A 26,900-nucleotide genomic window follows, 5' to 3' on the forward strand; every position below is an offset into this window, starting at 1 on the left:
AAATCGCTCTGGCTATTGTTGCGGCTGATATGTCTTTCACTGGTATTTCTGTCGGCCATCTGCTGAATCTATCGACTATAGTAAGGATGTGTGTGTGTGTCCTTTTGAAGTGGGCAAGGGCCCAACCAAGTCGATATGCACATGAGTAAACCTAGCGTCTTCTACACTGACAGTTCCTGAAGGTGTTTTTTGTGGGCCTGTAAACTTTGTTTTTTTTTGGCAAGGAATGCAAGTTTTGGTCCAACTACGGATGTCCGTATTCATATTTGGCCAAACAAAACGTTCCGCGATTAATTTCACGGTGGCACGTTTTCCTGGGTGGGACAAATTGTGGAAATGCTGAAAAACTTGTCGTCTGAGGCTGGGTGAAATATAAGGGCGAGGGTGTTTTTGTGAAACATCGCAATATAAATTTGTTGTTCCGAATGGTATCGGCATTTCTTTCAGCTTCAGTGAAGTTTTATCCATTATAGCTGGGAGCGTGGTATGGTTAATTGCTCTTGTGCTATTAATTCCATACTTAGTGGAGTGGAATTTACAGAAGCAATTGTTGCGCGAGATAAAGCGTCAGCTACAACGTTTTCTTGTCCTTTTACGTACCGTATATCGGTAGAATATTGGGCTATAAAGTCCAGGTGTCGAATTTCACGTGGACCATATTTGTCGACATGTGTGTGTAGAGCAAATGTTTGAGGTTTATGGTATGTATAAATGGAAAATTTTCTGCCTTCGAGGAGATGTTTAAAGTGCTTAATAGCAAGGTAAATTGCAAGTAACTCTCTCGAGAAAGTGCTATATTTAGTCTGCGCTTTTGTTTAACTTGGCAGAGAAGAATGGAATAGGGGTCATTTTGTTGTCAGAAATTTAGTGAATCACAGCTCCTACTGCTATTTCCGATGCGTCCGTCGTAAGCGTAAGTTCCGTTGTATCGCTATCTTGGATATAAGTGAGTTTGGTGAAGTTTGCCAAAGCAGTTTTCGATTGTTCGAAGGCCTGTAGTGCAGGTCCTTCTAAAACTAACTGTTGGTTTTTAGTTCGTTTTTTTTTTAGTCCATTAAAGGTGCGAATAACGGGGAACAGTTAGGCAAAAAACGTCGGTAATAGTTAATTATGCCTACAAAACGGCGTACTTGTCTGACAGATGTCGGTAGAGGAAAATTCGAAATAGCACTTACTTTTTCAGGCAAAGGGGAGATTCCATCTTTGTCAGTTAGATGTCCGAGAAATTGAACTTCTTGGTGGCCAAAAACACATTTATCGGTGTTTAGTTAAAGACCGAAATGTGACAGTCTTTCAAAAGTTTGTTCTAGGTGTAACCGGTGTTCTTCGAGGTTTCTGCTGGCGATTAAAACGTCGTCCACATAAGCGAATATGAACGGTAGACCTCTGAAAACTTCGTCAATCAAACGCTGGAAAGTTTGACAGGCGTTTCTCAACCCGAAAGGCATCCTTAGGAACTCGTAAAGGCCAAATGGCTTGGTAAGTGCGGTTTTATGAATGTCTTCTTCCGCGACTGGAATTTGAAAATATGCCTTAACGAGGTTCAGTTTGGAGAAAACTGTGGCGCCTTGGAGTCCATTAGCGAAGTCATGGATATGGGGAATAGGATATCTATCTGGAACAGTTTTTGCGTTTAAGCGTCTAAAATCTCCGCACGGTCGCCATGTGGTGTTGTCAGCTTTCTACACCATGTGGAGTGGTGATGACCAAGCACTTTTCGAGGGCCGTATTAATCCCATGTGTAGTAGGTTTTGAAACTCGGATTTTGCCAATTTGTATTTATCCGGTTTCAAACGTCTGGGGATTGAATAGACGGGCGGTCCTGTTGTCTTAATATAGTGCTTAGCGCTGTGTTTGATGGGGTCCGTGTTTTTGAACGGCTGGGAAAGTTGAGGAAATTTTTGGAATAACCGGCGGACGTGTAAATCTTCGGGTAAGGCAGTGCTGATTCCGGTGGTTAAAAATTTCGTAGTAGTTCCTCTCACTGAAATCTTCGTTTAGTTGTCTGTCAATGTGTGATGAGTTATGTCGACAGACAGGTTGAAATGGGCTAAAAAGTCCGCCCCCAAAATTGGAGTAGTCACGTTGGCTATGGTGAAATTCCATAAAAAATTCCTCCGCATTCCAAGGTTCAAATTTAAGGTTCTTTCCCCAAAAGTGGGTATTTTTGTACCGTTAGCGGCTTGTAAATTTAAAAAATGGGTCCCTGTCGGATGACCATGCGGTGTCGGTATGACGCTGATTTCCGCTCCGGTGTCTATTAAAAAGTTATATCCGTGAATTTTATCTCGGATATAAAATAGACGACCTTTTCTGTGTGCTCCAGCTACAGTCGTCGTCGTTACTGGCTGGAAGGTTCGTTTCCCTGTGCCGGTTTTTTGAACGCGCAGGGTTTAGTGAATCTTCTCACGTCGACGCCGAATCTCTTGTGGTAGAAACACACATCTTGTCTTTGTCGTGACTTGGATCGGTTCATGCTTGAACTTCTTCGCCTGGAATTTCGCCACGTGTCGTCGTGGTTTCTGTGAGAATGTTGACGCGTTTGAAGTGCGTCGGCTAACTGATTCAAAAGCTTCTCAACCGCCGACTTTAATTCTGCTAATTCCTCGTCTCGGGTTCGGCCAGGTTGCAGAATATTTAATGCCATGGTTTCGTCGAAGTCCATCTGTTGAAGTTCCATTTTGTTTTTGTTTTTTTTTTGTTTTTTTTGTGTTGAAATGTTTATATTCAATGTCGTGTGCGCGGTTTGAAATTGTTCCTCCTTGTGATCGACAAGTTTTTTTTTTGTTTTTTTTTTAGAGAAAAATTGTTTTTCGTGCCCTGAATTTGTGTGGAAGGGTTTAGTTTACAACGCGTGTCTCGTTCACTCATTCATTTCATTTTAAATAAAGGAGGGTCACCATTTCATGTTGCGAACCAGGATATAACATACCCTAACTCGCTACAAGAAAAAATAATGAAACGAATTGAATGAATAAAACACAGAACTCAAATGCTGGAATAGAATAAACATGTCGTTTATTTTCTGTTGAGAAATGATGGTCTTCGTGTACACGTGTTCATTCAGCCGTTGACGACTAGCGCGTGTGTGTGTGTGTGTACGTATGAGGCTGTGTATATGCGTGCGTATGTGTGAGCATACGTGTGGGTATGTATATGTAAGGGAAAACATGTTCGAACAAAGTATAGGAATACATGTTTTTGAACAGTGATTCATTAAAACGAATTTTCACACGTTTACTACGACCTTCGTAAGTGTAATACCAGATATGTGGATGTGCTCTCAGTGTTAGCAGCAATAAAATCGCTATAGTCATTGGGATAAAGAGATGCTTATATGTGACTAGTGTGTGTCAGTTCATATTTGCCTGGCCTCATGTTTAATCTCCACTCTCGAGAAAAGGTCAGTAATGTCGAAATATCATAAGCATTTCCAAGATAAGGAGTTGATAAGAAGTATAAACTGTAGAAATTTCGGAGTAAGATTGGAAAGAAACAGAAAGGAAGTTTAGTTCTATTGCAACTCATCTCCAAACAAGGGTTACTGTATAAGAGATTGAGTTTACATCGTATTAGTGTCAATCGCTCGGACAATGACAGTCCTTTTAAAGTTATATAAAGCAGTAAGTGAAATTAACTAGAATAATATCGAATAGAAGGAAATAGCTAGTAAATGTCTATCAAGTGAATTGTAAAATATTACAGGGTGGGACGATATTGTCGCCCTAAAGAAAACAACACTAGAACGTTACTTTAAAACTTTTATAGAAAAAATCAATTAAGGTAACTTGATTATATAGTAGATATGTATTCTATTAAATTTAACCCGCTTCAGCCTCAATCACCATTTCGATACAGGTCTGAAATTGAGAGCATGCAATTACCACAAGTGTCGGTGGGAGCTCGGCAAATACTTGGTTGATGGCGGCGATCAGGCTGGCTATGGTGTTGTGAGACATCATGTTGACGATGTTTTCGATGTATGACATAACGAAAGTGCCCAGCGGGTTAAGGTCGGAGGAGGGGGAAGCAGTGAGAGAAGGGTACAAAGTCGTAGAACTTTTTCTGAGGCCAAAATTTGGGTCTCTTTTGACTTGTAAGCCGGTACACTTTGGTGTTGACTGTCAAGGCGACTTCGAAACTGTGAGGTGGTATGATGTGACTCTCACTTGAATCCACACCAAAGGCCACAATTGTCATCGGAAACTTTGTTTTCATCACCCTGGACATGTCGTTGTTATTCGTGGCAATCCAAAGATGCATTTTGAGGGTGCGTCCTGTTGTCATAACGTGGATCAGTAGATAGCATGAATTGTACAGCGGCGCATCTCCGATCTCACTCATTGAACATTGGTTCATATTTTCAGATATGATAGAAGGTTTCTATCGCTCTTGGTGATTTGTACACAACTGGCCAACAAATAGAAAATCTGCAACAAAAAACGTAACCCGTTTTTGATCAAAGGGAAATGGAATCATGGCGTCTTTTCTAGGGCGACAATGTTATCGTTCTAATTTATTTAATAATACACGAGTGAGAGAAAGCAAAAGGATAATATATAGAAAAATTGGAAAGAAAATATAGGTAAAAAAAATGTTTTTCCATTGCATACTCAAGGTATAATTTCTAGTAAAATGTTTTTAGTTTGTAAGTTCGTTGAATGAATATTTCTTGAATAATTTAATGTACTATTGTGGGTGATGTATCTCCAAAGAAGTTTAGTTTCGTATTTTCGTCTGTTGTGTCTTAAATTGAGGACTATGAGGATGCATTTGATATCGTTTATGGTATAATTTGTGATATTATCATGTGTATCTAGTGTGTAGGGTGTTGATTCATTTCAAATGGCTTTCGATTGTTAAATGCTTCTGTATTTATTGACCGCGATTGTTAAATACTTTTGCGATGCCCAGGAAGTTAGCTCGTGTTCGCTGTTGACAGAAAATAACCAGAAAATGTCGGTCGAGCCGTCGTCAATTTTTTCACGATCGCGCTGTCTGAAAATAGTATTTATAAATTTTTATTTGTCATCATTTAACGTTTCGCAATCGATCGCTTCCGGCTATTCCTGCCATCAGCCGAGCACACCTGAGCAGCTTCCGTAAATCCGCGGGTCGGTAAATGCAGAATACCGGCATTCAGATGCTGTTTTCTAATGCAGTCGCTATTTTGTACACAGTTCTGTATATTTGGTAAATTAAATAAGAACAATGGTGCCCGGGTGTTTGGATGTGTATGTTGAACAAAAGAAAAGTGGTAGTCGAAAGGCAGGCTCGAACCCGTACCGCAAAGGAGGAAAAGAACGGGAAAAACCTGACATCTTTGAAGTTACAACCAGCGCAAACCTAAAGTGACTTATGTTTACATGAAGGCCAGACAATCGAAAAGAGAGGATATCTTTATAAAATATCGGCGGAAAAAAGCGCCCCCCCCCCCTGTAAAAAAGTGCGTAGTTGAAGGTAAAGATGTTAATGTTTTTAGCTAAGTTTTCGATATTTGTCGTATGAAAGGTCGAACTTCATAACGATATTGATCTTGGTAAAATCCGTCGCCTCTGTCGAAAGTTTTAGGCATACATACATACATACATACATACATACATACATACATACATTTATATATTGGTAACTAAAAATTTTCGACCCAAACCGATGAAAAAGCTTGCCCTATCTCTGAATACCCTTTATGCCAAATTTAAAATGTTTAGACCAGAAATTGTCTGAGTAATTAGGTAGAGACCGCTGAGATCAATTTTTTTAAACTTTGGCCCCTATTACGACCCCTTAAAATGTATGGTTTTGGGCTCAAATCAAATTATTGTTAGATCTATGTCCCAGGAACCTATATCTAAAATTTTAAGTGTTTAGACCCAAAATTGTCGGAGAAGTTTGGTAGAGTTCTCAAAAGTCAAATCGTTGACCTTTGACCCCTTAACAGCCAAATTTCTGGCCGAAAACGGATCACAAAGATTTTCCCAAATCTCAGTACTCTGTATATCAAATTTCGAGTCTGTAGACTAAAAATTGAAAAAAGTTATTGCGTAGGGAAATGTACAAAGACACACAGACACGTTCATGTTTATAGATATACTAGCATGGGTGCCCGGCGTTGCCCGGTTTTTTGGAGATGTATGCTGAGCAAAAAAAAAAGGGTATTTTTTTTACATTTTGACCCCTAAAATTTATTGTTTTTGGTTCAAATCGAGTTATTAAGTTAGATCCATCCCCAAGAAACCTATATCTAAAATTTCAAGTGTTTTTACCCTAAATCGTTGAACTTGGACCCTTAACAGCCAAATTTCTGACCGAAAACCGCTCACATAAATTTTGCCAAATCTCAGTACCCTGTATATCAAATTTCGTGTCTGTAGACTGAAAATTAACAGTATTATTGCGAAGGAAAATGTACACAGACACACAGACACACAGACACGTTCACTTTTATTGATATATAGATAGATTGATAGATAGACTAATAGATTAAACAAAAATATAAATGTATACATAAATATATATGGAAACAATTTTGTGCTTACTTTAAACTTTTTACGCAAATATTATGCAAGTATAAAACATGTAGAATATCTGTATGAATATAATTACACGTAATAGTTAACTAAAGATGATCATCCATAAAAAAACCCGGAAAAACTAATAGGGAATTGATTAAAATGAATGTTTAAAAGAATATACAAATTTGCTAGATCTTTTGCGAATGAATACAATTCTACAACCCATATATAAGAAAATTGTATTTTCATTTTTAATAAATAGAAAAGAGGGGTTTTAATATGAATATCGATACACACAAAAGAAAAACGAATTTATAAGAGTATAGAAGATAGATAGATTTGTTTAACAAAAATATATACGTATGCATACATATATATGGAAACAATTTTGTGTTTACTATACGCTTTTTTCGCAAATATTATGCAAGTATAAATCATGTAGAATATCTGCATGAATATAATTACACGTAATAGTAAATTAAAGACGATCATCCCATAAGAACCCGAAAATACTAATAGGGAATTAATTAAAATGAAGGTTTAAAAGAATATGCAAATTAGCTAGATCGTTTGCGAGTGAATACAATTCCACAACCAAGATATAAGAAAAGTGTATTATTTTGTATATTGTCTGCTCATTTCATATATCTATATATATAAAGCTGAATGTCTGTGTGTGTGTCTGATCACGAATACGCTCCTATATGGTTGACTATTTAAAAAAAAACTGATTACATATAATGATAGAAGATGTATCGAGACACAGGAGTGGGTATGTTTGATCTGGCAGAACGGTGGTTCATTAAAATTGTGGGGGGTTGCGTTCGCACCTGGTCCACAAAGTACTGAAATAAAATATTTAAAAATCAAAAAAAAAAAAAACGTTTACAGGTGTTTTTGATATAGATGTACATAATACTTTGATAAGTATGTTTTAACTTAAATAGGAATGGTATAATGTAATTGTGGGGTCTGCGTTCGCGCCTGGCCTCCATAGAATTGAAATAGGCACAAACTTTAATAAAGACTTTTCATATCTATCTGCGCAAGTATACTTTGATAATTATGTTTCAGTTTGAAGAAATATAGTATAATAAAATTATGGGGTGTTCGTTCGCGCCTGACCTCCATAGAATAGAAATATGTCACACCGTTTAACAAGGTTTTTTGATATAGATCCACAGAATATTGTGAAAAGTGTTTCAGTGTGAACGGGTATGGTATAATAAATTATGGGGTTTATCTATTTTATTTTTACTTTCATAATATTTTGCTTTGGTTTTGATACCCCCAAATTCGACGCTATCTCATTACAACCCTTCCTTTTCATAACCTATCATGCTTTCATAAATCAGAGTCCATTTTCTGTAGGCTGTTTTTGAACCCAGTCAACGACGGGTACTTTTGCCAGTATATATATATATATATATATATATATATATATATATATATATATATATACAGAAATTCACACACGTATACACACACATTATATCAATAAAAAAGACGATATCAAATTATATATTAATACATAGATATTTATTCATTTATTCTATAAGGGTATACATAAATTAGAGCGTTTTGTATAATCAATACATCTATATACATCTATATATATATATATATATATATATATATATATATATATATATATATATATTAATAAGATGAAAATGATGGAAATAGTATTCCGACAAAATAGAGAAAATAAAAAAGGAACAAACCGTATTATGTGTTCACCAACGTTTCGTCTTTATTTCGAGACTTCCTCTGGATGAATGAGATTAAGAAACCAAAAAATATACCAGTACAAAATATTTGAAAAAGTTTCACGTGCACAGTGTGACGCAGTTCTATTTAAGAGAAACGGAAAATTGATGTTGGAAATTCAAAAAGGAAGGGGGGCTGGCGCTGTTAAAGAGAAGGAAATTTTAGTGACGTCATATAGTCGTTAATTTAATTTTAAAACTATGAACGCAAGTTTATATTCTTATTGGGAAAAAGATATATCTTTTGAAATTTAAATATAAGTTTGTAACAGGAATGAAATGAGTGTTTTTTATGTAATTTATTGATTGAGATTATATGTTAATTATTACAGGGGGTGTTTGAATGGTGTGAGAAAGTTAACCTGTGTCCACAGTTAAATAATGTTCTTTTAATAACAGTTTACTTATTAATGGCGCTATGTTATAGAAACCTCCACGTTGTTTAATAGTGCTTGAAATTGCGATAAGCGCAGATTCAAGGAGTCTCGGCGCGGTTTATTTGAAATAAATTTAACTACTTTTGCTTGTTTAAAATCAAAGGTGTGGTTATGTTGCAATGAATGAGAGAATAATGCACTTAGAGAATTGCTATTTTTTATATCTCTTTTGTGTTTATTGAGCCTTTTTTCCAATTTACGCTGAGTTTCACCAACGTATTTATGATGGCAATTATGGCAAGGAATAGTATATATACCTCCATCGGAAACTGGTTTGTTATAGAGATGTTTCGTGGTTTTTAATATATGTCTTATGGTTAGTGATGTGGTTTGTACGATAGGAATTTTTAGTTTGTTTAGTGTGTTATAAATTATTGTATTATTGGTGTGTGTAGGTAAAAGAAGATGTCTGATTATGAGAGAAAGGTCTGGTGTGTATGATTTTTTTATTATTATTTATTCTGGAAAATATTTGTGTGGCTTTTCTATTAGCATTCAATATGAAATATGTCGGATATTGCAAGGTTTTCAAAATGTTTGTAAGGTATTTGAATTCTTCGTCCAGATATTCAGGACTGCAAATTCTGAAAGCGCGTAATAAGAAACCAATTATCATCCCTGTTTTTATTTTATTGTTATGGTGTGAATAGAAATGTATGCAATCGTTTTTGTGTGTAGTTTTGCGGTAAACTTTGAAGGATAGTTTATTATTGGATTTTATTATAAGTATGTCAAGAAAAGGTAATGAGTTATTGTTTTCTGTTTCATAGGTAAACTTTATGGAAGGTTCGACTGAGTTTAATTTGTCTGTAATGATATTTATGCGCGTATTTTCAGGAAGAAAAATTAAGATGTCGTCAATGTATCTGAAATACTCTGTGTTTGAAGGTAATCTGAATTTGAAAGGACCAGATTCTAGGAATTCTAAGAAAAGGCAAGCTAATACTCCACTAAGAGGGTTACCCATAGGAAGACCAAAATTTTGTTTATAGAAATTGTTATTGAAATGAAAGTAAGTCATGTTAGTTATAAGTCTAATGATTTTTATAAGAGTGTGGGGAGGAAAAGGTAAGCTAATGTTAGATTTTTTTAAATGTTTAAGGAGTAGATTCAAGCATTTTTTAATGGGGACATTAGTATATAATGATGTTATATCTAAGCTGTGAATAGTTTTGTTTTGCACGTTAATGTTTTTTATTTTGTTCAGTAAATCTCCGGAGTTCTCTATAACAAACCAGATTCCGATGGAGGTATATATACTATTCCTTGCCATAATTGCCATCATAAATACGTTGGTGAAACTCAGCGTAAATTGGAAAAAAGGCTCAATAAACACAAAAGAGATATAAAAAATAGCAATTCTCTAAGTGCATTATTCTCTCATTCATTGCAACATAACCACACCTTTGATTTTAAACAAGCAAAAGTAGTTAAATTTATTTCAAATAAACCGCGCCGGAGACTCCTTGAATCTGCACTTATCGCAATTTCAAGCACTATTAAACAACGTGGAGGTTTCTATAACATAGCGCCATTAATAAGTAAACTGTTATAAAAAGAACATTATTTAACTGTGGACACAAGTTAACTTTCTCACACCATTCATACACCCCCTGTAATAATTAACATATAATCTCAATCAATAAATTACATAAAAAACACTCATTTCATTCCTGTTACAAACTTATATTTAAATTTCAACAGATATATCTTTTTCCCAATAAGAATATAAACTTGTGTTCATAGTTTTAAAATTAAATTAACGACTATATGACGTCACTAAAATTTCCTTCTCTTTAACAGCGCCAGCCCCCCTTCCTTTTTGAATTTCCAACATCAATTTTTCCGTTTCTCTTAAATAGAACTGCGTCACACTGTGCACGTGAAACTTTTTCAAATATTTTGTACTGGTATATTTTTTGGTTTCTTAATCTCATTCACCCAGAGGAAGTCTCGAAATAAAGACGAAACGTTGGTGAACACATAATACGGTTTGTTCCTTTTTTTATTTTCTCTATATATTAATATATAGTTTTATGTATTCATTTTCTTTCTGTATTGATTTCTATATAAACTCCAAAACAATTTCTTGAATTTTGCATTATCCTTATAAGTCTCCTTTGAAATAATTTAAGTTATTATCTTCATTTGCCTTCGCTATATATATATATATATATATATATATATATATATATATATATATATATATACACACAAACCATCTACTAGATTAATCTAATATGTTTAAGTAGCTATCTTATTGCTGATACAATTCTCGATCTGTATGAGAGTCAAATACGTCTAAAAATGAAACACCGTTGCAACATCTGGGCAGAAGTTGCTCGGCGCGCTCTATCTCGCCTTGATAAAGTGCAAAACCGGCTTAAAAACTTAGTAAATGATGACCTTTTCTCTTCCATAGATCTTCTTTCCCAGAAAAGAGATTGCAAGCCTATTTCTGCTCTATAATTATTTTATGGCTCGTCTGAGCTCTAACCTGTCGTTTATCCTTGTCAAACTTTCACAATAACACTCAACTAGCTACATCTACCATCAACATTTTTCCCGAGTTTTTATCTGTGCGTTAATCTAAACGCAGATTCCATAAACAAAAGTCATTTCCTAAAATTATCCATATGTGAAACCCTGTTCCATGGGCCTGCTTCCTTGCTGATTACAATATATTAGCCTTCATGTTTAATGTTGTAGGGAAAATTGTAGTGTGCATGATGAACGCGGGTGTCATTCGCTTAAGAAAAGAAAAAGAATAAGTCTTAAACTCGAAACCTGGCCGACACAAAAATGTGTCTTGTACAAATTGAGACGCGGTCGGATTTGATAATATAAAAAGCCAGCATTTCCCCAGTTGAAAACGATGTTTTTTGTCAGCTCGACGTCGGTACAGTGTCCTTTGCAATCTAGCATCAGTTTAAAAAAGCCTGTATACGATAACGGCGAAAAGGGAACAGGACGCATTTTTTGATACGCGTGTTTCGACGCGGTGAACTTGGTGACCTGAAAATGAAGAACTTAAAATTTCATTCGGTGGAATTTTCTTAAAACGTCGTCGCTTTTAAACGGAAAAGTTAAAATGCGATTCCGTCATATTTTCTGAATAAAGTCGTCGCTTTTAAACGGAAAGTTTTAAATGAGATTCGGTTGTATTTTCTGCAAACAAAATCGTCGGTTTTAAATGAAGAACTTAAAATTCGATTCGTTTGGATTTCCTAGGAAAAAAGACTTTCGCCTTTAAATGAAGAAGTTTAAATGGGATTTGCTTGGATTTTCAAGAAAAAGTTGTTCCTTTAAAATGAAATATTTTAAATGCGATTCGACTATTTGCTTTTTTTTTCAGAAAAAGTCCTCGCTTTTAAATGAAGAATTGAAAATCCGGTTCGGTTGTATTATATAAAACAGAGTTGTCATTTTTCAGTGAGTGCTGGCTTTGTCCAGCCGAGGAGTGACTATGCTTAGCCGTGTAGCGCAGGTTAGCTGTGTTAAACCGTGTCACGTGTGCTAGCTGTGTCTAGCTGTGTAGCATGGGCTAGCTGTGTCTGGCCGTGTCGCATGGGCTAGCTGTGTCTGGTCGTGTCGCATGGGCTAGCTGTGTCTGGCCGTGTCGCATGGGCTATAGCTGGATCCGGCTGTGCTACGAGGACTAGCTGTGCTTGATCGTGTAGCCCCAATTCTGCTAAGGAGTACCGGACAAAGACGGATTCTACCTCCCTGCATGTTTGTGATCATAAGATCAGTAGGGCGTTTAGGGAAAATTGCAGCGTGCATAATTAACAAGGGTGTCATTCGCTTAAAAACAGAAGGAGAAAACGTCCTAAACTCGAAACCTAATCGACACGGGAACGTGTCTTCTGCAAATTGAGACTCAATCGGGTTTGACAATATGAAAAGTTAGCATTTCTACAGTTCAGAAAGATTATTTTTGTCGGCTCGCCGTCAGTACTGTGTACTTTGCAATGTAGCGCCAGTTAAAGAAAGCTCGTTTCAAAACGTCGAAAAGAGAACAGGACGGATTTTTGTTACGTGTGCGTCTGGCAATCAGAAATTCATTCTTTTTTTTTACTCAAACATTTAACGTTTAGAGATGTAAAAATGTTATTGTTTTCCTCTCCCGTTAAGTAATCAAATTCTACCTCATCTACACCATTAACGATTACTTAACCCTTATTCTTGAGTGGCCTTTTTGCTTTGGTAAGTGGGGACTCCCTTAAATGAAAGAAAAAAACCTTAAATTGTATTTAAATTTCTTTAATTATTTTTAAATGCATCATCATATTCTTCGTCGTTACATTGACACCATAATTCCATCTCGTTGTCCTTATCCTCGAATATCTTTTGTCTTTGATAATTGATGACTCATTAATAAAACAAACTGTCATTTTTGCAGATGTCTTAGTTTTGCGGGTATTCCTGGGCACTGTGATGCTAAACCTGATCCAAAGGATCCAGCATGTTGCAAGATATTCGATTGTAAAGACCAGGACAAACCGCATGGCCTCATCGGGATTAAACATGGATTTGGAAAAGCACTGCAGCCAGATAACAAATACAAAGGTCAGGTTGATTGACTTGTTTTTTTTTTCTTAATTCGCTTCATTAACTTTTAAGATATATATCTGATTATAAATGAGGAATTTATACATCGACAGTTTTCTTCCATAACAAAACTAACGTAAAAGAAGTAAAGTTGTTGTTGTTGTTGTTGTTGTTGTTGTTCATCGTTCATTCATTTCATATAAATCAGACGATTTTTGTTGAAATTCGTTTTCCGATATCTTTCTCATCAGAATTATTTCTAAAAAGAAATCGCTTACTTACGGAAGGGCCAAGACAATGATTTCAATATTCTTAACGGAATGTATTTCCGTCAAACGAACTTGATTCGGACACGGCACACTCACGTTGCCAGTCTATGTATTTAGACAATGTCACTAACCTGTTACTGTTGATATTAGACGATTCGTACATTTGCATAGAGCTCACGAAAATCGTTTTTTTTTTTTTTAAAACAGTCTGCATGAGGTCATCTTTCTTCATCGAATATATTCGTTAAACCTACATAATTGCGATTTTTTTAAATTCTGACTCCATGAACAGCAAAGGTCTGGCGATTAAATGAGTAATTGAGAATAACGCACAACGAAATTAAAACAATCTAAGTAGATTGATTTCCAGTTCTGCGCCTGAAACATCTTTGCGTTCAACACGTAGAAAAAAAAGGACTAAAAGGCGACGCATGCCGACTCCTACGGAATTTTCAGCAGAGACCTGTAAGCATAACTACTGTATGGTTCCAAACCTGGCTAAAATAGGTGGTTTTGCAAGGAAGCGGTGTTCCAGTCGGCATAACTCTGATACTACCCTATTATCAGCACTTTATGATAGTAAGAAAGAGTTTGATTTAAGGTATGGATACAGATTGGACCGTGTGAGTTTAAAATAACAGATTATTTTTTTTATCAAAAATATATTAATATTTTGCGATGAATTACTCTTAGCTTTCTTTGCACATTCTAAGATTTAATGAGGTTGAACCACCGATTCTCATTAGATCAGTGAAGCTAAGCAACTCATAGCCTCGTCAGTTGTTGACCAATTTGGAATATCGAGTGATGTGTGTAGGAAAGCTTTGACACATTTCTGAAAAAAACAAAAAAACTGCAAACAAATTACGTCGCCATTTTTCGTGATCAAAATGTACAAGCGATTGGGAAGTGCTTGTGAATTTGACATTCTAATGAAACTTTTGGGTTCAAACCGCCAGGAGTGAATACAACTTCAGTTCGGTTGTTTACAGTTTTTCATGGTTTCATTTACACGTCATCATTTCAACAAGGCTCTCGTCATTCAGCTATTTGGGATCAATAATAATATCGTATTATAATTAATTAATGTTACTGTCTGAAAGATATCAAAATTGTAGCAGGTTATTTAAAAAGACAGTTTTAATTTATTTCCAGAGTATAGCTAGAGCAGCCTGTCGGCGGACCACAAGCGTAACATATATATATATATATATATATATATATATATATATTATATATATATATAATGATTATTTAAAAAATAAAAAATGAAAATAAAGGCCAGCTAACCCGGTTTCGATCCTCGCTCAACAGAGCCAAATCGAGGACAATACGATTAAAAGAAAAATAAATAAAGTCATGAATATGGCAAAGGAAAGGAGAAAAAAAATATCAAAAATAAACAGGGGAAACAAAATTACATAGAGACCAAATTAAGTCCGAGAAGATTTTCTTTTCGCTTGCAAAGAGAAGGTCTCATCGACTTAATATAAATAGTCTCTAGAATTTTTAAATGATATGGAGAGTGCGACCTGCTCAAAATAGTGAACATGTCGACACTGAAATTCGTGGCACACGCATGGTTATTTATAAGGTGGCAAATCGCAGAACCATATGTATTATTCAAAACATCCGACGGCGAGAAATTTGCATAACGAATTTTCGAAGGCACATGCTGTTTCAAACGAAAATCTAATCTTTGTGATGTTCGCCCAACATAGTGCGCACTGCAACTACATTTAAATAAATAAATAAGATAATTATTATGGTGGGGGGGGGGGAAGAACATCTTTGTGAATAGACGGCAACATAGGCCTGATTGAAAAAAACAACACTAGGATTAGATGCAAAATAACACCGTTGTACAGACACAGAAATTTGCTTGGCAAAACGGTCACTAATTTTGCCCAGCCAAGGTAAACGTAGGTAGACAGGACATCTATTAACCGTAATTACTTTAAGTTTATAGAAATTGGAGACCCTCTTATTAATAACAGTTTTAACAATATCCAATGGGTAACCATTATTACAGAGGGTCTTAAGTTTACGGTAGATTAGGAAACGAATTCTACTCTTCCGTTCTTAGATATACTTGTGTCTAAGACATCTTCGTGTTTTTTTTACTTCGGTTTATCGTAAACCAACCTTTACGGGTCTCTATACTCGTTGGGACTATTTTTGCCCTATAAACCAAAAATATAATTTGATTAAGACATTAACACATAGGGCCTTGATGATTTGTTCCAGGGTTAATCTGGATGATGAGGACCCTCTGTAATAATGGTTACCCATTGGATATTGTTAAAACTGTTATTAATAAGAGGGTCTCCAATTTCTATAAACTTAAAGTAATTACGGTTAATAGATGTCCTGTCTACCTACGTTTACCTTGGCTGGGCAAAATTAGTGACCGTTTTGCCAACAAATTTCTGTGTCTGTACAACGGTGTTATTTTGCATCTAATCCTCGTGTTGTTTTTTCAATCAGGCCTATGTTGCCGTCTATTCGCAAAGATGTTCTTCCCCCCCACCCACCATAATAATTATCTTATTTATTTATTTAAATGTAGTTGCAGTGCGCACTATGTTGGGCGAACATCACAAAGATTAGATTTTCGTTTGAAACAGCATGTGCCTTCGAAAATTCGTTATGCAAATTTCTCGCCGTCGGATGTTTTGAATAATACATATGGTTCTGCGATTTGCCACCTTATAAATAACCATGCGTGTGCCACAAATTTCAGTGTCGACATGTTCACTATTTTGAGCAGGTCGCACTCTCCATATCATTTAAAAATTCTAGAGACTATTTATATTAAGTCGATGAGACCTCTTAGCAAGCAAAAAGAAAATCTTCTCGGACTTAATTTGGTCTCTATGTAATTTTGTTTCCCCTGTTTATTTTTGATATTTTTTTTATCCTTTCCCTTGCCATATTCATGACTTTATTTATTTTTCTTTTAATCGTATTGTCCTCGATTTGGCTCTGTTGAGCGAGGATCGAAACCGGGTAAGCTGGCCTTTATTTTCATTTTTTATTTTTTAAATAATCATTATGTATATTGGTCTATATGTAGCCATCATTAAATTATGTACCCCTCGAAAGGTATATATATATATATATATATATATATATATATATATATATATGTCAATGACCCTCGTCACAGCTTCTTTAATCTCCTCAATTGTCTCATGACGACAACCATTAATAATTAAACTTAGGAAACAACCAACTTCAGTTCCCCACGAATAATTGTGTACAGTTGCCACACTGTCATCAAACTGTGCACTTATTGTCTCAACGTTTCAGTGGCATTTTCCGATTTTAAAACAGAAATTTATTGCATATTGTTATTCTATAGTATCCCTTTATCTAGATCGCATTTCTGAAATTCGTCAACTGTAACAATCACGCTTAAGTAAGGTGTATTTCACTTTTTGCCGTGGTTGTTCATTTTAACATGCAATCATGAGAATTGGTCAGTCATCTCATAAGATAACTCCAATAGCCCATAAATACAGTAAAATATTTCACAAAATCACTATCAAAATATCTTATGTAACAATGCCAAATTTAGACCAACAAATAATTAGTAACAACAATAAAAAGAACTAAGAAAATACAAAATACAAATATGCAAACTATGAAAAGTTGTAAGTATACAAACAAAATCTCATGTCTTTTACCTGTATAAGTAATCCCGTAATTTACAGCGGCACAGTAACAAAAATCGTAAATGTAAATTCTAATAATAGCAACCATAGTTATCTCTTGACACAGACTAACACCAACACACAATTAATGAATAACAACATCCCGTTAACTTATCAAACAATGTAGCACAATTAAACGCCTTGCATGACAATAGCACTATAAATCAAACTGAAAGCAACTATTATTAGAGCTCTATTAAACAAAATTCGATATACTTGTGAGCTACTTCTGGATTTATAAAACATAGAATCCCCACACATAAACACTCTTCCAAAAAAAGATCCTTAAGAACTTAAACAACATTACCAAAATACATTTGGCATCTCAAACATATGATTATGCCTTTTAACATAAAATGGAAAAATCTAGGTTCTTTTATAACATATTAACCAGGTGACAAATTCTGCACTCTTTGCAGATTTGAATCTCTGACTATATTAAAATTTAGTGACAAAAAGTCAACATGTTTAAACCAAAAAGATAAAATATCATCAGTATGCATACATAGACGACAGATGAAATTTTACAGATTTTAACACCCATAAAGAAATATTATTAATGTGTTCATTATTATTATTATTATTATTATTATTATTATTATTATTATTATTATTATTATTATTATTATTATTATTAATTAATTAATAGTATTAATTTACTTCTGTTGCTATTATTATTACTATTAATATAATTATTATAACTATTACTATGATTATTACTATTATTATCATCACTATTTTTATAAGTATTAGTTTTCATTGTTATATACATTTTTAATAATATATTTTATTATCATAAATATTACCATTACAATACATAAATAATTTATCCCTAAAATAATTACAAATATATTAAATACTTATTTTAAATTATATTCCTTAGACCATTAAAAGTTTTTTCTCTAATTTTTTTTTAAATAACAGTTATTTCCCTTGGGTTTTAAAATTAGCGTCGGCTCATAAAACATTTTAACATCTTCTTAACATGGCATTATAAAATTTACAGTAAACTAAATCATTATTTCAACCATTCATGGCCAAAATACAGCGACATGCCCACATATGTACTGACGAACTTTAAAACAAATTTTCTAATAAAACTACATAAGATAATTAATGCATTTTCTTTTTTTCTGTTTTTAATTTTCTCCTAATTTTCTATTTTCGTTATCACCATAAAATTGACAACTTCTGTAACATGTTTTAAATATTTTCAGGACTATCCACCTTAATTACTACAGAAACGCTAGTTTAATTTTGTGTCTTAAACTTCTTCCCCCTCCTAGGTGCTGATGAGGAGATTATATTTGAAAAAAAATATTTGTCAATAATTGTCAACGGTTAATGTCAATTTTAATAAAATGAATATTGTTTCCGAAACGATCGTACACTCGATTTTATTTTGTTTGTTTTTGCTTTTGAAACTAATTCAATTACAATTATCAATCTTTATACCATATATATATATATATATATATATATATATATATATATATATATATATATATATATAAAAGTAAATTGAAGTTTTCTTGAAGCATTGGTGGTAAAGGAATATATTGAAGTTTTAAAAGCCAAAAAACAATGCAAAAAAGACCGGAATAACAAGAGTAAAGAAAAGAAAAACAAACAAACAAATAGACGGGTATGTTCGAATGTAGGAATGTCTAACTGTTTATTCATCTCTCATTCCTAACCTCGTTACATAATTAATTTGTAATCAAGTTGTTCGTATGTCCGGTGTATATAAAGTATATTCAAGATGGCGAAAGAGAACATGGCTGTTCCCTTCCGCAATCTTGAATATACTTTTATTTCTTTTTGAAAATGGGAGGTATTTTCTCCCGAAATACATCAAAGTTCAATACCACCAACGAACTTTATATATACCAGACATACCAACAACTTGGTTACAAATTAATTATGTAACGAGGTGAGGAATGACAGATGAATAAACAGTTAGACATTTCTCTACTTGAACATACCCGTCTATTTGTTTGTTTGTTTTTCTTTTCTTTACTCTTGTGATTCCGGTTCTTTCTGCATTGCTTTTACTTTTAAAACTTATATATATATATATGTATATGTATATGTATAGGTATATGTATATGTATAGGTATATGTATATATATATGTATAGGTATATGTATATATATAGGTATATGTATATATATATAGGTATATGTATATATATAAGTATATGTATATATAGGTATGTGTAGATATATAGATATATGTATATGTATATGCATATATAGGTATATGTATATACATATGTATATATATGTATATATATGTATGTATATATATGTATATATATGTATATATATACATATGTATATGTATATATGTATATATACATGTATAGATGTATATATATGTGTATATGCATGTATATGTATGTATATATGCATGTGTATATATATGTATATGTATATATATGTATATATATCTATATATGTATATATTTATATATATGTATATATATATATGCGTATATATATGTATATGTATATACGTATATATATGTATATATTTGTATATATATATGTATATTTATGTGTATATATATGTATATATATAATATTATACTGTTGGTATAAATTCTAACAACAACACAATATGTCATTCCAAAGAGTGCTCAATGCATGAAACAGAGCAATATATTGATTGTTGGAGGGCTATTGGCTACACATTAGCAAACGTGTTTCAATGACCCCCTAGCAGGGAAAATCACCTCATCAGGTGGATGGTTTTTGGCCTGATGAGGTTATTTTCCCTGCTAGGGGGTCATTGAAACACGTTTGCTAATGTGTAGCCAATAGCTCTCCAACAATCAATATGTATATATGTATATATATATATATATATATATATATATATATATATATATATATATGTATATATGTATATATGTAAATATATATGTATATATATTTATATATATATGAATATATATGTGTATATATGTATATATGTAAATATATATGTATATATATTTATATATATGTATATATATGTATGTATGTATATGTGTATATATATGTATATATATGTATATATATGTATGTATTATGTATATATATATGTATGTATATATGTATGCATATATATGCATGTATATATGTATGTATATATATGTACGTATCTATATATATGTATATATATATATGTATGTATATATATGCATGTATATATATATATAGGTATCTATATATGTATGTATATATACGTATATATGTGTATGTCAGGTCATGTCATATGCTACTGGTACCATGTAACCCAATACTACCTGCCTCATGGTCGGGTCACCGGCGACTAAACTGGTTCCCCGACCAGACTTGTTTGGTAAGGAGGGCGGCTAGTCTCCCTGAAGGATTAAAAACAAGACCTTCCAAAGGGAGAATGAACTCTTTTTCTGGTTCAACGGCCAACTAGCACCGTGTATATTTGTGTGTGTGTATATGTGTATTGGGTGGAGAGGGCTCTGTAAGCCGTGGTGAAGGCAACCTTTCTAGGAGAAGCAAATCTCTGATTTAAAAAAACATAAAGCGGGAGACTAGTACCCGCAATAAGCTGGTCTGCAGTTTAATTTGTAGCTGGCTATCTTGCTCTTGCTTGTTGCTGGATCTCAACATTTTGAACCGAGAGAGAGAGAGACTTAGTTATCGTACAAATCTAAGACTCTTTAACATCATCTTTGTATAGATACTCCCTCACGCATTTGGGCTCATGGATTTTAAATGTCTGAGGGAGTGGCACTCGTCTGACAAGACGTTGCAATCATCATATATATATGTATATATATGTATGTATATATATATGTATATATATGTATGTAAAAAGATATGTATGTATAAACATATGTATATATATATGTATGTATAAACATATGTATATATATGTATGTATATATATATATGTATATATATGTATATATATATGTATGTGGATATATGTATATATATATGTATATATGTATGCATATATATTGTGTTTTTAGTCAGAATTCATTCGGTAAAACAATATGTGTATATAAGTATATATATATGTATATATATGCACATATGTATATATATATTTACATATGTATATATTTATGTAAATCTGCATACATATGTATATATATATGTACATATATGTACATATATGTACATATATGTATATATATATGTATATATATGTATATATATATATTGTGTTTTTATTCAGAATTCATTCAGTAAAACAAATATTATTAAACATATTAAAATTACAATTCTTAATTATACCTTTTCTATAATGTTCAATTTTTCTAAAATTGTGTGGATATTGAAATAAAACAAAAGCATGAATATTTCTCATATGTTTTCCGCATCTCAAGAATGTCTTAGATTAAACAAAAGAGCTGGAAACAAAGGAAGGCAAATTAAACTGCAGTAATAATAACGCACCCGTTGAGTCAAAGTAAGACTCGAATTCGCAATTTCCGTAAAAGTCGTTCACAATTAGAATTTTGGGAAGCATGAATTCGTTCCACAAGATAAAATTGTATAACATTAAGCAATTTCAAATATTGTTGGTGATTGAAAATAGATGTTTTTAATTTTGACTGCGTTGTTATTAATCTCTAGGCAACAACAACAGCAACATTCCTATAATCAGTTTAAATATAAGTCATTGTATTTTATTACAAAATGTGCTAATTAGAGAGAAACCATAGTTTGTGAGTGGCGTGAATAAATTATGTGCTACGAGAAATCTGTTATATATGCTGTTATATATTAGCTGGCAGCCCGGCATTGCCCGATCGTACAACATACTAAAACAGGATATTTTATTCATGCAGATTGCGTATGAATTATTATAGAATCGATCCGCTATTGATTATTATATATTACGAGAAATAATTTGCCCGGTGGACTAATTTGCAAATAAATAAATAATTTTGTTCATGAAATTCCGTCTGTGTTTGTTTACGTCAGCTGATATTTGAGATTGACAGTAAATTCCCTGGAATAGTCACTTCTGATTAAGTTTTAGTTTTAAAAATATGCAAAGAATAGAAATTATTTGCGGCGATTTTTAATGTTACCTCTTCTTTTATCGTAATTTGGACTCGTGTATGAGAAAAAATAAAATGGTGCGATACACTCAAACGTGAACAGCGAATCATTCGAGTTTTAATCAAATGCTCTACTAATAAGCTATATTTCCAGATTGTAATAAATAGTGCTTTAAAAATAATACACACACAAAAAAAAAACTCTAGGAGCCAAGAAACTCGTCAGGTGTTAATCGTTTTTATAAGACAGAAATACAAAAGTGAATTAAATTATCACGAAAGATTGGGGATATACGAGAAAAAACAAATGGGATTTCATGTCAAATAATATATTTAAGAAGAAATGATTTGCTGAGATTTTATTATTTCCTTTTGCCGGTGTATAATAAAATACTCCCGTGTAAAAAAATATTCTTTTTTATCTGTAAGAGAAAAAAGCTTTTTTTTTAATGTCGGATTTTTTCGATTTTCGATACTTATCGAATGGATTTCTTTACAAAACATATCTAAGAACACTGTCAGACATGTAAATTAGCTTTGTATGAAATTTGTAAAAGATAGTGACTTTTATAGAATATTATAGATACTCAATAAAAACGTGATTCTCAGAACCCTGTTGTTCTTCTCTCGTTGTGTCTAAGCGGGAATTGTTAAAAATATAATACCCGACGTTTCTATTAAAACTTATATCTCTCTACCTCTTTCTATGTTTGTCTTTTCCCCTTTCTTTTCACCTCTTTTCCCCAAACCTATCTTTTTCCTTTGCCAAAACCCATTCTTTTCTAACTGGCCATACACACATGCACTCAGATAACTCTACTGTAATAAAATATAACCATTGACCATTAAGCTAGCATTTTATTTCCAATTTTTTATACATTAACACTGAAAATCAACGAAACCTTACAAAGTTGTATCCAGAAAATGAACATTTCATTCTTTGACTTTAGATATTATTAATCCAGGGGAATACTGATCCAGATTATGCAAATTTTGTGGGGATTTTTTTCGTAGTTTTGTTTTTTACTTTTTACTAGTAAGAAAAACACGGAAACGCCGAAAATAACCCTTTATTACGTTCGCTAAGAACATCTCGTCACGCAAATTTAATTTCAAGATGGCTACATTATTTATGGATGGAATACACATAAAATTGACTCACCTTCTAAACGGATAAAATTAACAGCATATTACAAAACATCCGAATTACTTTTGCCCAAGATATTTCTTGTTTTTGACAACGTGTAATGTTGTTGTTGTTGTTGTTTTCTTATTTTTACAGACAAATGTGTGTATAAGCAGCAATTTTACGAGCAGGGAGAGACGTGGACAGATGGCTGTGAAGAACAATGTGAATGTCTGAATGCCAAAGAAGGACGTTACAGATGTCGGGCAAGGTACAGAACACTCCAAGTGTCATGGTCATATACCAAATTGTGGGCCACGAAGCACGAAGACGAATATTTTTAGCATTTTTTTTTACATGGAGTTCACCATTTATCAAGGCCCAATGGCCACTCAGGGATAAGGGTTATTGTGTGTACAGTAATCAAAGGGATAGTGTAGCAATAGTATTGGAGAATTGGTAAGGTGTCATTACTTAGGGGGGGAGGTTCATCAGGAATTTGTTTGTGTTGGACTTGAAGACATCCAAGTTGAAGTCGGGAGGAAAACAGACAAGCGGAACAGAGTTCCACAGGCGTGCATTTTCTATATCTGTTACGATTTAGACACTAGGCGTATTCTGATTAAAGCCGATGATATATGACCGTGAAGAATTAGTGCCAAACTCTCAACATACGCCGTTATCTGTACGTGTGCTTTCATCTAATTTTATAGTCATACAAATCGATTTGGAACGTGATATTAACTTGTTGCCGGTTTACTTGGTTTTGGATATATATTTTTACTGTCTCTTATTATTAGTATCGCCGAAAATTTTGTTGAATCATTCTCTCGCTCAAGAAAGTATCTCCCGATGCAATGCTCTATGAATACAAGAGTAAAATATGTCTTAATGCGTTGTACTGTTGCCACATGTTGGGAGAGGCTGCTAAGCGTACTTTTTCTTATCTTGACATCGAGTTGGCGAGAATGTTATCGCTTCTCTATTTAAAAGAGACATAATGAGGCTATCTATGATCTATGCTTATTTTCATGACAAGTGGTGAACTTTAATCCATGACCCATCATGGAAAACACTCACAACAAGAACTCGTCAAGTTACAACTGTCAAAATCCCCCTTTACTTTCTATCTGTGCATAAAACTAAACGAAAATTCCAAGAGCAAAGTTCTTTTCCTAAAATTGTCCGTCTGTAAAAGGCAATACCGTGGGATTGATTTCCAGCTGACTATAACATAGTCGTTTTTAAGTCTAATGTAAATATGTTCTTCTTGACAAAGTGAGAAGAAAAAGCTGCAGAGTTACCATCTTTTAAAGCATATCTGAGAAAATTGACCACGTCCTATCTGCTTATCCTTCAGCTAACATTCACGTATGTGGCGACTTCAATGTTCACAATGTGGAATGGTTAACCCACTCAAACAAGACCGATGATGAGGGGAGGTTTTGTCATGATGTCTCTGTTGCTTATGACCTCACTCAGATTGTTCACGAACCCAATCGTGTGTCCGACACTGACGGCCAGTATGCGAGTCTCTTAGACCTTTTTCTCACAACTTGCCCTGAACTATGTTCAGTTTCCGTTCTGTCTCCTCTTTGGACCACTCTGTCGTATCAATTAAGATAAAAATTAAATGTAATAAGTCCTTAGACGTACATCTCTATCGTACAGTATATTGATACACTATGGCTGACTGGGATAGCTTCCGTACATTTATATCAGATATACCTATGCGTTCCATGTTTAAAAATGATGTGTCCTCTATAGTATCAGACCTTACGGAATGGTTAATTGTAGGTATAGACCGTTTCATACCCTGGAAAAAGTTCCATCAAAAACCTAATAGGCTGCCATGCTTCTCTCCAAAATGTGCTGCTTCCATTACGCACAGAAATCACTTTTTCTATTGCTTCCAACGTAATAGATGTATGGAGACTAAAGCCGTTTTCAGGACTGCCAGCAACCATTGTAAGAAAGTAATAAAGAACGCAAGAGAGGTGTATGCTCAGTCCGTCAAGTCCAAAGTAGCTAAGCAGCGGCTTGGTTCCCATCAGCTTTGGCAAATAGCAAACAGAATCCTGAACAGAACCGTGTGCTCTATCCCAACTACCATCAATGGACCAGAGGTAATCTCGTCAGCATAAGACAAAGCCAAACTATTTGCCAAGAACTTTGGAGCTAATTCTACCCTTTGCGACAAAGGCCGCCAACCCTCAATATTTCCTCCTGTATCAGAAAACACGCTATGTGATATACAAATATCTGTACGTGATGTTGACAAGTTAATCAAAAACCTTGATTCCAGTAAACAACCGGCCCTGACAGTATTCCAATCATAGTGCTCCAAACACTTCAACCAGAACTAGCGCCCATACTTACAAATCTGTTTAAACGTTGTCTTAAGGAAGACTGCCTCCCATCACCTTGGAAAATCTCATCAATATGCCCTGTATTTAAGAATTCAGATGATCGCCCATCTCCCTCTCAGTACAGGCCAATAAGTCTCCGTTGCGGCATGAGTAAGTTGCTGGAATCTGTGTTAAATAGAGAAGTAATCAACCATCTCAGAAAAATAACCTTCTTAGTGACATGCAATATGGTTTCCGTTCTGCCAGATCTACAGCAGATGTGCTTACAGTTATATCTCATAGGATTAGCGAATTTCTCGACGAGGGTAACCTTTCTAGGGAAATTACTCTTAACATATCAAAGGCCTTTGATAGAGTATGGCATAAAGATTTAATTTTTAATATCTCTAGCTATGGTATATCTGGAAATTTCTTTTCAATTATTAAATCATTTCTCTCTGATAGGTTCACAAGAGTAGTAGTGATGGGCAAAAATCAGAAGCTCACAGTATTAATGCTGAGGTCTCTCAAAGGTCCATCTTTGGCTCAACTCTTTTCCTGGTCTACATTAATAATCTTCCAAATCACATCCTTACATCATTTGTAGACATTTTTGCTGATTACACTACCATCTATGGTAGCACATCTAAGACAGTAAACGACCAAGTTCTCTCAGATTCTATCTCCTCTGATCTTGAGCACGTGATACAATGGGGAAAGGAGTGGCTAGTTACTTTTAATGCATCTAGCACCAAGCTTCTATCTTTACATCGTCAACGTTCTGATCCCCATCTGGCATCCATTGAAATGAATGGCTCTCGTCTTAGGGAGGCCTCGTGTTTTGACAAGCCTCTGGGCTTGACCTTTACTCCGGATCTTAAATGGAACACGTACATCAAACCTGTGGCCAAGGCCGCTGGAAAAATTGTGGGATCCTTCTATAGATCCAGGAGATATCTCACTACTGATGCAATTCTCTATCTATATAAGAGCCAGGTACGTCCAAGGATGGAGTACCGTTGCCACATCTGGGGAGGAGCTGCTAGAAAGGACTTGTCCTGCCTTGATAGACTTCAAAATAGACTTCGTAGCCTTGTGGGGGATGTCCTTTTCTCTTCGCTGCAACCT

The 26,900-nt window shown here is 34.0% G+C and overlaps 1 protein-coding gene across 1 annotated transcript in view; it reads left to right on the plus strand.

The window, feature by feature from the left end:
- LOC145284968 (uncharacterized) overlaps positions 1 to 26,900 on the plus strand; it is a 421,732-nt gene that overhangs the window by 373,222 nt on the left and 21,610 nt on the right. The window contains exons 31-32 of the mRNA XM_080134072.1: positions 13,121 to 13,287; positions 23,581 to 23,695. Coding sequence (XP_079990198.1) covers positions 13,121 to 13,287; positions 23,581 to 23,695 — 282 coding nt within the window. The remainder of the gene's footprint in view (positions 1 to 13,120; positions 13,288 to 23,580; positions 23,696 to 26,900) is intronic.

The sequence above is a fragment of the Euprymna scolopes genome, chromosome 9, assembly GCF_053919585.1.
Source record: "Euprymna scolopes isolate OS-2025 chromosome 9, ASM5391958v1, whole genome shotgun sequence".
Classification (NCBI taxonomy): Eukaryota; Metazoa; Mollusca; class Cephalopoda; order Sepiida; family Sepiolidae; genus Euprymna; species Euprymna scolopes.